Consider the following 13,225-nt stretch of genomic DNA (forward strand, 5'->3'; position numbering starts at 1 on the left):
TAGCGTGGCCACCCAGTACAGGTCATTCCCCTTGAGGTTTTGGATATGGGGGTCCCTAAACAGGCTGGACAACATGAAAGAGGCCATCTGCACAAAGTTGGATCCAGACGTACTCTCCATCTCCTCTAGCTCTTCCTCAGTGATGTCACGCAACTCCTCTTCCTCCCCCCAGCCACGAACAATACCACGGGAACGTGGAGCAGCAGAAGCCCCCTGTGACGGCTGCTGCGGTTGTTCTTCTGGCGCCACCTCTTCCTCCTCCACAGAAACACCTTCCTCATCCTCATCCAAGTCTGACTCCTCTCCTTCCCCACACGACTCCTCCTATTCCTCCTCCTCCCCCCTCTGTGCTGCCGCAGGTGTCGAGGAAACATCTGGTTCGGATGAAAATCGCTCCCATGACTCCTCCTGCCGTAACTGTTCCTGTTCACGCTCCTCCACAGCTTCATCCACCACTCGACGCACGGCACGCTCCAGGAAGTAAGCGTAGGGGATCAAGTCGCTGATGGTGCCTTCAGCGCGACTCACCAGGTTGGTCACCTCCTCAAACGGATTCATGGTCCTGCATGCATTTCGCATCAGTGTCCAGTTGTTGGGCCACAACATCCCCATATTCCCAGATTGTGTCCTTCTACTGTAATTATACAGGTACTGGGTGACGGCTTTCTCCTGGTCTAGCAGGCGAGAGAACATGAGCAGGGTGGAATTCCAGCGAGTCGGGCTATCGCAAATGAGGCGTCTCACCGGCAAGTTGTTTCTCCGCTGAATGTCCGACCGCAAAGCGTGCCATGGCCGTGTAAGACCGCCTGAAATGCCCACACAACATCCTGGCCTGCTTCAGGACATCCTCTAAGCCTGGGTACTTTGAGACAAATCTTTGCACGACCAGATTCAGCACATGTGCCATGCAGGGTACATGTGTCAGCTTTCCCAAATTCAACGCGGAAATGAGATTGCTGCCGTTGTCACACACCATGTTGCCAATCTCCAGCTGGTGCGGGGTCAGCCATTGCTCCACCTCTTTGTTAAGAGCAGCCAGGAAAGCTGGTCCAGTGTGACTCTCCGCTTTGAGGCAAGACATGTCTAAAATGGCGTGACACCGTCGTACCTGGCATGCAGCGTAGGTTCTGGGGAGCTGGGGCTGTGTAGCTGGAGAGGAGGAGATGACAGCACCGCTAGAGTTGAATTGCCACTCAGCCGAGGAGGATGACAGCGAAGAGGATGTAGCAGGAGGAGAAGGAGAGGAGGTGGCAGGAGGCCTGCCTGCAAGCCGTGGAGGTGTCACAAGTTGGTCCGCTGCGCAGCCACGTACTCCCTGCTTGCCATCGGTCACCAGGTTGACCCAGTGGGCTGTGTACGTAATGTAGCGGCCCTGCTCGTGCTTGGCAGACCAGGCATCCGTGGTCAGGTGGATCCTTGACCCAACGCTCTTCGCAAGAGATGACACCACTTGCCTCTCAACTGCACGGTACAGTTTGGGTATGGCCTTTCGTGAAAAATAAGTGCGGCCTGGTATCTTCCACTGCGGTGTCCCAATGGCCACAAATTTACAGAAAGCCTCTGACTCCACCAGCTTGTATGTTAATAGCTGGTGAGCTAATAGTTCCGCCACGCCAGCTGTCAGACGCCAGGCAAGAGGGTGACTGGCAGAAATGGGCTTCTTCCGCTCAAAGACTTCCTTCACGGACACCTGGCTACTGCTGTGGGCAGAGGAGCAGGAACCACTCAAGGGCACAGGCGGTGTGGAGGAGGGTGGCTGTGAAGGTGCAAGGGAGAAATCAGATGAAGACTATGCACCTGAAGGAGGAAGAGGAGAAGGAGAGTGGCTTGTCTTTTGGGTGCTGCTTTTCCTCTGGTGTTCTTCCCATTGCTGTTTGTGCCTTTTCTCCAGGTGCCTTCATAAGGCACTTGTCCCTACGTGAGTGTTGGCCTTTCCACGGCTCAATTTTTGGAGGCAGAGAGAACAGATGGCTTTGCTCCGATCTGAGGTACACACGTTAAAAAATTTCCAAACCGCTGAGCCCCCCTGGGGAGATGGCACTACGGTGGCATCAGCAGCTGACCTTGAAGGGCATGTTGGCTGCCTGTCCATAGCTGGGGATACATGGCGCCGGGCACTGCCCCCAGCTGTTTCTGAGGATGAGCTCCCTCTGCTTCTTTCATGGACTCTTCTCCTCCTACTCCTCTCTGGCTCCCCCTCTGAACTGTCCCCATGGTCATCTCCTCTGTTGGGAACATACGTGGCATCCGTATAATCGTCGTCCTAATCCTCCTGCCCAGCTTCGCTTTCCTCAGACACCTCCACAACTGCACCAACATCAGGTGCTTCATCATCTCCCTCCTCACACCTTACGTCCATACTATCACCACCAAATAACTCCTGCGAAGTGTCAAATGCAGCGGATGTGGTGCTTGTTGTAGCGCTGGTGGCTGCGGGAGATGTGTTCTGTGTTAAATACTCAAGCACGTCCTCACAATTTTGGGAAGTGATGGCACGTGCCTTCTTTTGAGCACTGTACTTTGGGCCAGGTCCGCACGAAATAACAGCAACACCACCTCGCACAGACTTGCCGGTGCCAGGTGGCCTTCCTCTGGGTCTGCCTCTACCTCTTCCTCTACCTGGTTTGTCCATTTTTTCCATCTCAGGGGGATGCTAGGTATATGCAGAGAGGTGAGTTCACTCAACAAAGGTAGTTATATGCAGTGAGGTACCACCAGGGCAGGCTGCAGCCACCCTAGTCTGCACCCAAGCACACTGATTTCCCCCCACCCCCCTGATCGCCCACAGCACCCCTCAGACGACCCCCCTGCCCACCCCCCAGACCACTGTTTGCACCCAGTCACCCCCCTAATCACCCATCAATCACTCCCTGTCACTATCTGTCAACGCTATTTTCTTTTTAACCCTAAACTGCCCCCTGCTCCCTCCTGATCACCCCCCACCCTTCAGATTCTCCCCAGACCCCCCCTGTGTACTGTATGCCTCTATCCCCCCTGTAATAACCCACTGATCACCTGTCAATCACCTGTCAATCACCCATCAATCACCCCCTGTCACTGCCACCCATCAATCAGCCCCTAACCTGCCCCTTGCGGGCAATCTGATCACCCACCCACACCAATAGATCGCCCGCAGATCCAACATCAGATCACCTCCCAAGTGCAGTGTTTACATCTGTTCTCTCCTCTAAACACCCACTAATTACCCATCAATCACCACCTGTCACTGTTACCCATCAGATTAGACTCTAATCTGCCCCTTACGGGCACCCAATCACCCACCCACATGCTCAGATTGCCCTCAGACCCCCCCTTATCAATTCGCCAGTGCATTATTTACATCTGTTCTTCCCTGTAATAATCCACTGATCACCTGTCAATCACCTGTCAATCACCCCCTGTCACTGCCACCCATCAATCACCTCCTGTCACTGCCACTCATCAATCAGCCCCTAACCTGCTCCTTGCGGGCAATCTGATCACCCACCCACACCATCATATTGCCCCAGACCTACCCTCAGATCACCTCCAAAGTGCATTGTTTACATCTGTTCTGCCATCTAATCACCCACTGATCACCCATCAATCAGCCCCTGTCACTGATACCCATCAGATTAGAACCCTATCTGCCCCTAGGGCACCCAATCACCCGCCCACACCCTCAGACCCCAGCCCTCATCACCTCGCCAGTGCATTGCTTGCATCTATTTCCCCCCTCTAATCACACCTTGAGACACCCATCAATCACCTTCTGTCACCACTTGTCACCCCCTAGCACACCTACCCATCAGATCAGGCCCTAATTTGCCCCGTGTGGGCTCCTGATCACTCGGCCAAACCCTCAGATCCCCCTCAGACCCCCTTGCGATCACTTCCCCAGTGCATTGATTGCATCTATTTTCCCCTCTAACCACCCCCTGAGACACCCATAAATCAACTCCTGTCACACCCCCCCCCCCCCCCCTAGCACTCCTATCCATCAGATCAGGCCCAATACAACCTGTCATCTAAGAGGCCACCCTGCTTATGACCGGTTCCACAAAATTTGCCCCCTCATAGACCACCTGTCATCAAAATTTGCAGATGCTTATACCCCTGAACAGTCATTTTGAAAAATTTAGTTTCCAGACTACTCACGGTTTTGGGCCCGTAAAATGCCAGGGCAGTATAGGAACCCCACAAGTGACCCCTTTTTAGAAAAAAGACCCCTCAAGGTATTCTGTTAGGTGTATGACGAGTTCATAGAAGATTTTTTTTTTTTTGTCAACAGTTAGCGGAAATTGATTTTTATTGTTTTTTAAACAAAGTGTCATTTTTCACTAACTTGTGACAAAAAATAAAATCTTTTATGAACTCACCATACACCTAACGGAATACCTTGGGGTGTCTACTTTCTAAAATGGGGTCACTTGTGGGGTTCCTATACTGCCCTGGCATTTTAGGGGCCCTAAACCGTGAGGAGTAGTCTAGAAAACAAATGCCTCAAAATGACCCGTGAATAGGACGTTGGGCCCCTTAGCGCACCTAGGCTGCAAAAAAGTGTCACACATGTGGTATCGCCGTACTCAGGAGAAGTAGTATAATGTGTTTTGTGGTGTATTTTTACACATACCCATGCTGGGTGGGAGAAATCTCTCTGTAAATGGACAATTGTGTGTAAAAAAAATCAAAAATGTGTCATTTACGGAGATATTTCTCCCACCCAGCATGGTTATATGTAAAAATACACCACAAAACACATTATACTACTTCTCCTGAGTACGGCGATACCACATGTGTGACACTTTTTTGCAGCCTAACTGTGCTAAGGGGCCCAAAGTCCAATGAGTACCTTTAGGATTTCACAGGTCATTTTGCGACATTTGGTTTCAAGACTACTCCTCACGGTTTAGGGCCGCTAAAATGCCAGGGCAGTATAGGAACCCCACAAATGACCCCATTTTAGAAAAAAGACACCCAAATGTATTCCGTTAGGAGTATGGTGAGTTCATAGAAGATTGTATTTTTTGTCACAAGTTAGCAGAAAATGACATTGTGAAAAAAAAAATTAAAATCAATTTCCGCTAACTTGTGACAAAAAAAAAAAATCTTCTATGAACTCACCATACACCGTACGGAATACCTTGGGGTGTCTTCTTTCTAAAATGGGGTCATTTGTGGGGTTCCTATACTGCCCTGGCATTTTAGGGGCCCTAAACCGTGTGGAGTAGTCTTGAAACCAAATGTCGCAAAATGACCTGTGAAATCCTAAAGGTACTCATTGGACTTTGGGCCCCTTAGCACAGTTAGGCTGCAAAAAAGTGTCACACATGTGGTATCGCCGTACTCAGGAGAAGTAGTATAATGTGTTTTGGGGTGTATTTTTACACATACCCATGCTGAGTGGGAGAAATATCTCTGTAAATAGACAATTGTGTGTAAAAAAAAAAAAAAAAAAAAAATCAAAAAATTGTCATTTACGGAGATATTTCTCCCACCCAGCATGGGTATGTGTAAAAATACACCCCAAAACACATTATACTACTTCTCCTGAGTACGGCAATACCACATGTGTGGCACTTTTTTGCAGCCTAACTGCGCTAAGCGGCCCAAAGTCCAATGAGCATCTTTAGGCTTTACAGGGGTTACAATTAGGCACCCCCCAAAATGCCAGGACAGTGAACACACACCACAAATGACCCCATTTTGGAAAGTAGACACTTCAAGGTATTCAGAGAGGAGCATAGTGAGTCCGTGGCAGATTTCATTTTTTTTTTTTGTCGCAAGTTAGAAGAAATGGAAACATTTTTTTTTTGTCACAAAGTGTCATTTTCCGCTAACTTGTAACAAAAAATAAAATCTTCTATGAACTCACCATGCCTCTTTGTGAATACTTTGGGATGTCCCCGCCGCTAAACAAGGGCTGCAGAGCCCGCAAATCGCCCGGGGGGCAATCCGCCAGCATTTCCTGGAAGGGGCAGAGCTTTCAGCTTCAGCTCTGCCCCTCCTGACGTCAATCGCGGCGCATCACCGCCTCTGCCCGCCCCTCTCTGTGAAGGAAGAGTGAGAGGGGCGGGCAGAGGCGGCGATGTGCCGCGATTGACGTCAGGAGGGGCAGAGCTGAAGCTGAAAGGATTGGGGCTCGGGAGCTGCTGATTGATTGATTCCCTTATGCGGCCCAGCCTCATCCTGACTTTGCCTCCTGCGGCCCCCAGGTAAATTGAGTTTGAGACCCCGGCTCTATGGGATTGTGCACATTTAATCTTTTTTGCCTTTTTGATACTTTACAGCTTACTATAACTATTTTTGATCTAATTTTTTTTGCTTATTACATTTTCAGTTCTGCATTTGGTAAAAATATATAACAATGTTGTTTCATTTATGTATAGTGTTTACATTGTCTGTTTGCAAGTGGATTGTTCTTAAACATGTCATCTGTTTGCTATGACGTTTTATAGGTTTCTGTATTTATTTTCTTTCGCTGTCATAAATTATACTTTGAATCAATATTTTTTTATGCTACTTGATTTCCCATTGAATACCTTCACATTCCTTATTCAATTCCAATTCTTCATTTTTTTTTCTATCACCCACACATATAATTCCTCCCTTCCACACAGATTGTCGCTCTGTAACACCCCCTCCCACGTAGGCAGCCGTAGCTCTCCCTCCTTCTCACATCTCTGCATTTATTTGCTTGCAGCTTCAGGAGTAGCAGAGTCTTCAGCAAACACGTGCAAAGATCAACATCAACAGCAAAGGTATTTAAATCTTCTTCTTATAAAAGCTTATTAATGCATTCGTTCTCATACTTTAATGACAGATCATTCATATATTTCCTACCCTTTATATTCAGAATATAACCTCAAATATATATAAACCTAATGATATGTAGCATCCTTTTTACTGTGCAGATATCTGAGCCACTGGCACCATCATCTTTATTATTGCACATATCATATATGTCTCATCTGTGTCCCCTATGTGCCTGCACCTATTTTGGATTATTTCCTTCTCTAAGTACGTTACCATTTACCACCTCACATACCTTAAGTGTCAAACTTCAGAAGCAGTTCCTCCTTGTTCCCAATCATTATGTATTATCTTCTTACCCCGTGACATCAGGGTTATATTCGTGTTTTTCTCTTGTACACTCTGAAATTCTTAGATTCACAAAAATAACACATATTCTTAGATTATAATTAACTAGTAGACCCAAGCCCGTCTAAAATAAGCCTCCCGCCGCCACCCATCCGTGCTTATTACGACATAAAGCCCCAATAAATGCTTTGGCACAGCTCTGCACCCAGATGAACAGTGAAACAATTAGTCACATTGCTTTGAACAGTGTTAAAACCCAGCTTAGAGCCACTGGGACTGGGTGTGAATATCTGTAATTATTTGTAAAGCACATACAGCAGTGTAACCCTAAGAGGTAAAAAAGTAACTGATCAGACACTGGGAAGGTAGCCAGTAAGAGGCTTTATTAGCTTCTGAAGGCCCACTGAATAATTGTGGCCTTATAGAGGGTTGCTGTGGCCATCTTTTCAAACATGGCAGGCCCCAAAATAGATTGACCGTATGCAGGGCTGGTTCTCTCATTAAGCAAGGTGAAACACTTGCATCAGGTGCTGAGATTCCAGGTGCAGCATGTTTGCACTGTGTTTACACTTACAGCATGCAGTCAGAGTAGAAGGAGAAGCGAGAGAATAGCGAGCGAGGGTAAGCGGTCATCATTGGGGAAAAGCAGCTTGTTGTACTGTGTGAGGAGTCTGAGAGTGAGTGAAGAGGGGGGAGGCAGGAGAGCAACAGTGTTTTATTTGACTTGCACAGCAGAAGGGAGGAGGTGGCACTGCTGTCTTGACTGAGGAGGAATGGAGGACGGCCGACTGGCTGAGGGTGAGCAGTCTGTTTGTCACAGACTTCCAGCCAGCCAGTCAGTGTGTTATTTTGTTGAACTGCAGCATGTCATGTCTCAAGTTGTTGCAAATGCTCCCTTGCTGACTGAGAACATTAAATGGAGCAGAGTAAATTGTTGGGTGCTGTGCGATCATTCCAAATCGGGAAGGGGGGAGGAGGGGCGCATCCTCAGAAGTTTGCCTCAGGCAGCAAAAAGTCTAGAACCGGCCCTGACCATATGTCCCAAAGACTGCAGCTTTTTAGTTTTTAACCCTGAAGCAAAAGGGGTTAAATATAGTAAGCAAAACATATTGGTGAGATGAGTGTGAAACATGCCCTGTCTTTCCCATTCCGGTCAGTCAGGACTAGGGTGGTCAATCAATGTTAATAATTAGTGATTGCAGGAAAATTGAGTGCAGCTTGGTTATGGGTTAACCAAATGCACTTCCTTCTGATTTTAATTGGCTTTATTCCAAGCTGCATATTATCTGTATAACATTTGCATGCAGGTTTGAATTTTTAGCATCTATTTAACTATCTTTTGTCTGGACTTTGTGTGCATGATGCTTGACTAAAGATGGGTGATGTCACAATAGTGGTTGTTGGACATCCCATTACTATAAACATTCCACCACCTATAAAAGTTAAGCACAATAAAGGGAGAGCTGGGCACGATGCTGTATGTGACGTTTATTGTGGCAAAAAGTACATTCCCAATTGGCAAGCTGCAGAAGGAATGATGTGAGGATCCACATTAAGATGAGGGAAATACTGGAGTTGGTATACCACCAGAGTATGGGCACTGTTCCTCCATCATACAAATCTATGCTTCAGGATATTCATTGTTTATCGTGATTTGCCATGATGTCGTGATGCTGCTATCCCATCCCCTCCACATGTCTGATTATTACAGTGGAATTATTGAAATGAAAAATGGCATCTGCTTACACTTTTTTGTTTTTTTTTTCAGTACAATCTAGGCTTTCTTTGGATAATATTTTTCTCCCAAAACTATTGTTTTATAGTCCATTTATGGGGAAAAATTAGGCGTAAATGCAGGAAACAAACATTTTGTTCATTTTTCCCCCCTCCCTAATTTTCACATTACATGACCCACAGTTATAAAATATTTACAAATACATTTTTTGGCCCTTCCCGATTAAAATGATACCCCATATGCCACATTTTACTTCTAGCTGAGCATGTGGCGGACCGTTATCCCCAATCTGCACGTCTGTGGCGATCGAATGCGTTTGCTAGGGCGACAGTTCAGGGGGCATAGAGCTGTACAGATGCATCACAAGGCAATGGCAGAGCATTACATCTGTAGAGCATTGGGGCCTGAAACTTTCACCCTAGTGATTGCATCCGATCGCTACTGGCGGTAGTCATTAATCGTTTATAAACAGTCATAGGTATTGCAGGGGTTAATAATGGGTTAATAGGCTAAGTTTGGGTTAAAAATTAATGGGGAATTTTAAAAAATTCTTTTCATTTTATTGGGCCTACGTCACTTTACTTTTTTTTTTTTTTTAACTTTTACAACTTTTTTTTTTTCTGACTTTATTAAATGATTATTGCTAGCTAACAGCAACAATCATTCAAAGGACCATTCATGTGACCGTGCACAAGTGACCACGTGGACGCGGCAAAAGGCGGGATTTAATGCAGGACGTAGATTCTACGCCCTAGAACACACAGGGGGGACTAATTAGGATGTAGAATCTACGTCCTGAAATCTTAAGCAGTTAATCAGATCTAATATTATTAACCAAAAGGTTCCCCAAGGTGCTTTGTATATCTGTGGGGTATTATAGGACCTATATTTGGTGGCAACAATATTTCTATTATGGTGATGGCTGTGACTAATTTATCAGGCCATTTTGCTATATAAGAAATAATAAAATATAAATGATAATGGTAAATAATGAAATTTATTCCCAAGTTTGAGAGATCTGGCTTCTGCAGTTCAAAGTTAACCAATAAATGATATGCTGATTAAAAACTTTCTCTACTGTTTAATAAAATCAGCAAAAAGAATTGTGCTACAATGGTTAATATGCAGTGTCAGGAGATCGCAACAGAAAAGGCACTGCATTCCTGATGTTTATGCAGCGTTTAATTACTTTCCTGTTTTTTTAATAACTACCCTGGTGATATGGACGAGTCTGACTCGTCCAGGGAAAAAAATAGCTGAAAATGATGTGGACAAGTCAGGCTTGTCCAGCATTTCCACGGCAGGTTTCAGTTTTTCAGAGATGTCACTTCCTGTACACAGAAGTGCTGCTACAGTGTAACTGCCTTCACCACAGTTTACCGCTGATATGCGGTTTGAATTATCCCGGCTGGCAACGGAGAACGGGGCCAGCAGGCGATAAAGCAGCGGGGGGGTTTAATCATCAGCAGTTTACCGCTGATCTGCGTCTTGAATTACTGGTATGTCGGTGGACAGTGGAGAGCGGGGATGGGTCATCAGGAGGCGCAGATGGATGGGACTTCCGCAGCCACTAGGGCTTATTTTAGGGGCAGGGATTATATTTCGAGCATGCTCGAAATATGCGATAGGTCTCACTTTAAGGGGATGTCCTACTTTCAGGGAAACACGGTAGTATGTAAAACAGCAAATAAGTCTTTGGGCAATGTTCTCTAATGCTGGTCACCTGTAAAGAGCTCCTTAAGTGGCTGCAACTCTGAAGTGCTTTGAGTCCGCCAGGAGAACACTGTGATATTAATGTAATGTAATGTCCTGTCTTTTTGGTGGTCTAGTGGTTCTACATAACTACCCCTCCACCCCCACCAAAGTTTAGGCAGTGGTGCTCTATTCTTTGTGTATAACAAATCTGTATGTCCAACAAATAAGATTTGTCTATATGTCCTGCAAATAACTTAAAGAGGAACTGTAAGCTCAAAATAATTTATTGCCGGCAGGTAGCCTATACCCAATTTATAGATGAAAACCCAGTATTTTCTGCTAGAAATCCAGCATTTTGCTGGAATTACACCTTTAAGTAGGAAGCCACGCCCCCTCATGAGGCTGCTCCGCGGCTGTATATTCATTAAGCTTGTGCGCACTGCCTTCTGGGTAGTGACATCATGGTTTGCTAAGGGGGAAAAAAACAGCAGTCCTCACTGTCATTAAGGTGGGACATGTGCACGAGGCAGAAGAAGTTTATCTTGCAGCCTCCGATGGGATGATTGATCATCCCTCTCTGCCCTGTGAAGCTGCCGCTGCCACTATCAGGTCAGCGACATGTGTTTAACTCTCCTCATCCCAGCTGGAATCCCTCTTGTCAGCTCTTCCTACAGCCTCCGATGATCTTCTAACTCTGCCTGCATGTCGGATGAATGCACATGACATGCAGGCAGAGCTATAAGATCATCGGAGGCTGTAGGAAGAGCTGACAAGAGGGATTCCAGCTGGGATGAGGAGAGTTAAACACATGTCGCTGGCCTGATAGTGGCAGCGGCAGCTTCACAGGGCAGAGAGGGATGATCAATCATCCCATCGGAGGCTGCAAGATAAACTTCTTCCGCCTCGTGCACATGTCCCACCTTGATGACAGTGAGGACTGCTGTTTTTTTCCCCCTTAGCAAACCATGATGTCACTACCCAGAAGGCAGTGCGCACAAGCTTAATGAATATACAGCCGCGGAGCAGCCTCATGAGGGGGCGTGGCTTCCTACTTAAAGGTGTAATTCCAGCAAAATGCTGGATTTCTAGCAGAAAATACTGGGTTTTCATCTATAAATTGGGTATAGGCTACCTGCTGGCAATAAATTATTTTGAGCTTACAGTTCCTCTTTAAGGCAACATTTTCCACATCAATTTTGTTTTAGCAAGTGTAAAGCCTCATTTTGTCTCCTCTTTTAGTAATGTACCTCTTCCCTGTAATGGAGTCCCTTTGTGGACCCCTTCCTGTGCAAATGTCCCTCTTTTGCAATCAAATTCTGCTTTATGTCTCCTCCCTGTAACTGCTGCCACTGCCTAGAGTCCACTTGCGACTCTCCTATAGTAAGTGTCCTGCTTCTTAAAGTGAATGGGGTGGGCAAGAGGGAATGGGAGGGTGATAGAAGGGAACATCATGTGTTCTTGTAGTTGGCCACCAGGTTTGCACACATCTCAGGAGAGATTTTGGCCTGCTCCTGTTTGAAAATTCTATCCAAGTCAGTAAGGTTTCAAGACTGATGTTTGGCAACATGAACCCTCGACTCCCTCCAGTTGTTCTTTTGCATTAAAGTCTGGAGACTGGCTAGGCAACTCCAGGACATTCGTGTGCTACTTCTTGAGCCACTCCTTTGTCTTGGCTATGTGTTTCAGGTCATTGTCATGCTGGGATATCAATCCACGACCCATTTTTGATGCCCTGGCCGAGGGAAAAAGGTGCTCCTTGGGGTCATAGCCAGCATTCCTCCTCCTCCTCCTCCAAACATGGTTAGTTGAGTTGATGCCTGGCTTTCACCCAGTTCTCCTCTCGATCTTTCCGATGTACATTAGCAAACTGCAGAAGGGCCTGTGTTGAGCATGGAGACCTTGCGGGCTATGCATGTAGTTCTGGGCTGCTTTGTCACTGTTCCCATGATCATTGCAGCTCCACAAGGTGAGATCTTGCATTGAGCCCCAGACCAAGGGAGATTGACTGCTATTTTGTGTTTCTTGCATTTGGAAATCATTGCGCCAAATGTTGTCACTTTCTCACTAAACTGCTTGGCGATAGTCTTGTAGCCCAGTCCAGCATTGTGCAGGTCTACACTTTTGTCTCGGTCATCCTTGGACAGTTTTTTGGTTTTCTCCTGGCGGACTCAAAGCGCCAGAACTGCAGCCACTAGGACGCGCTCTATAGGCAGTAGCAGTGTTAAGGAGTCTTGCCCAAGGTCTCCTACTGAATAGGTGCTGGTTTACTGAACAGGCAGAGCCGAGATTCGAACCCAGGTCTCCTGTGTCAGAGGCAGAGCCCTTAACCATTACACTATCCAGCTACAAAGGGTGCTCTTAATCTCCACACATTGCTTGCATACAGTGAAGATACATGGGAGCCTGAAATGTTGCTGGTTGCTAGGAGATCAAATACTTTTTTCGCTGATTACAATGCACATCAAGCTCTGCCTTTGGGACACTGGGTTTTAGAGGGTTCTTTTGTTTTGTCTCTCACAGCTACAATAAAGATACCATTACAATTATAGACTGGTCATTTTTTGGTCAAGAGGGCTTATGAGCAAAATCATCAGAGGATCAAATGCATATTTTTTTTTTTTTTACCTCACTGTATGTGAATCCAGCATGAACTTACCTCTGCATATATCTTAGGTAGCTTTTCCTTGGGTCAGGTATCCCTTAAAGGTTTAAAAA

The 13,225-nt window shown here is 46.3% G+C and overlaps 1 protein-coding gene across 3 annotated transcripts in view; it reads left to right on the plus strand.

Annotated features, from left to right (window-relative positions):
- LOC137508264 (excitatory amino acid transporter 1-like) overlaps positions 1–13,225 on the plus strand; it is a 263,434-nt gene that overhangs the window by 45,269 nt on the left and 204,940 nt on the right. For all 3 annotated transcript variants that reach the window (XR_011020480.1, XM_068233742.1, XM_068233741.1), the window contains exon 2: positions 6,683–6,740. Coding sequence is in view for 2 of the 3 variants with exons in the window: in XM_068233742.1 (XP_068089843.1) it covers positions 6,683–6,740 (58 nt within the window). In the remaining variant the exon portion in view is untranslated. The remainder of the gene's footprint in view (positions 1–6,682; positions 6,741–13,225) is intronic.

This window comes from Hyperolius riggenbachi, chromosome 1, assembly GCF_040937935.1.
Source record: "Hyperolius riggenbachi isolate aHypRig1 chromosome 1, aHypRig1.pri, whole genome shotgun sequence".
Classification (NCBI taxonomy): Eukaryota; Metazoa; Chordata; class Amphibia; order Anura; family Hyperoliidae; genus Hyperolius; species Hyperolius riggenbachi.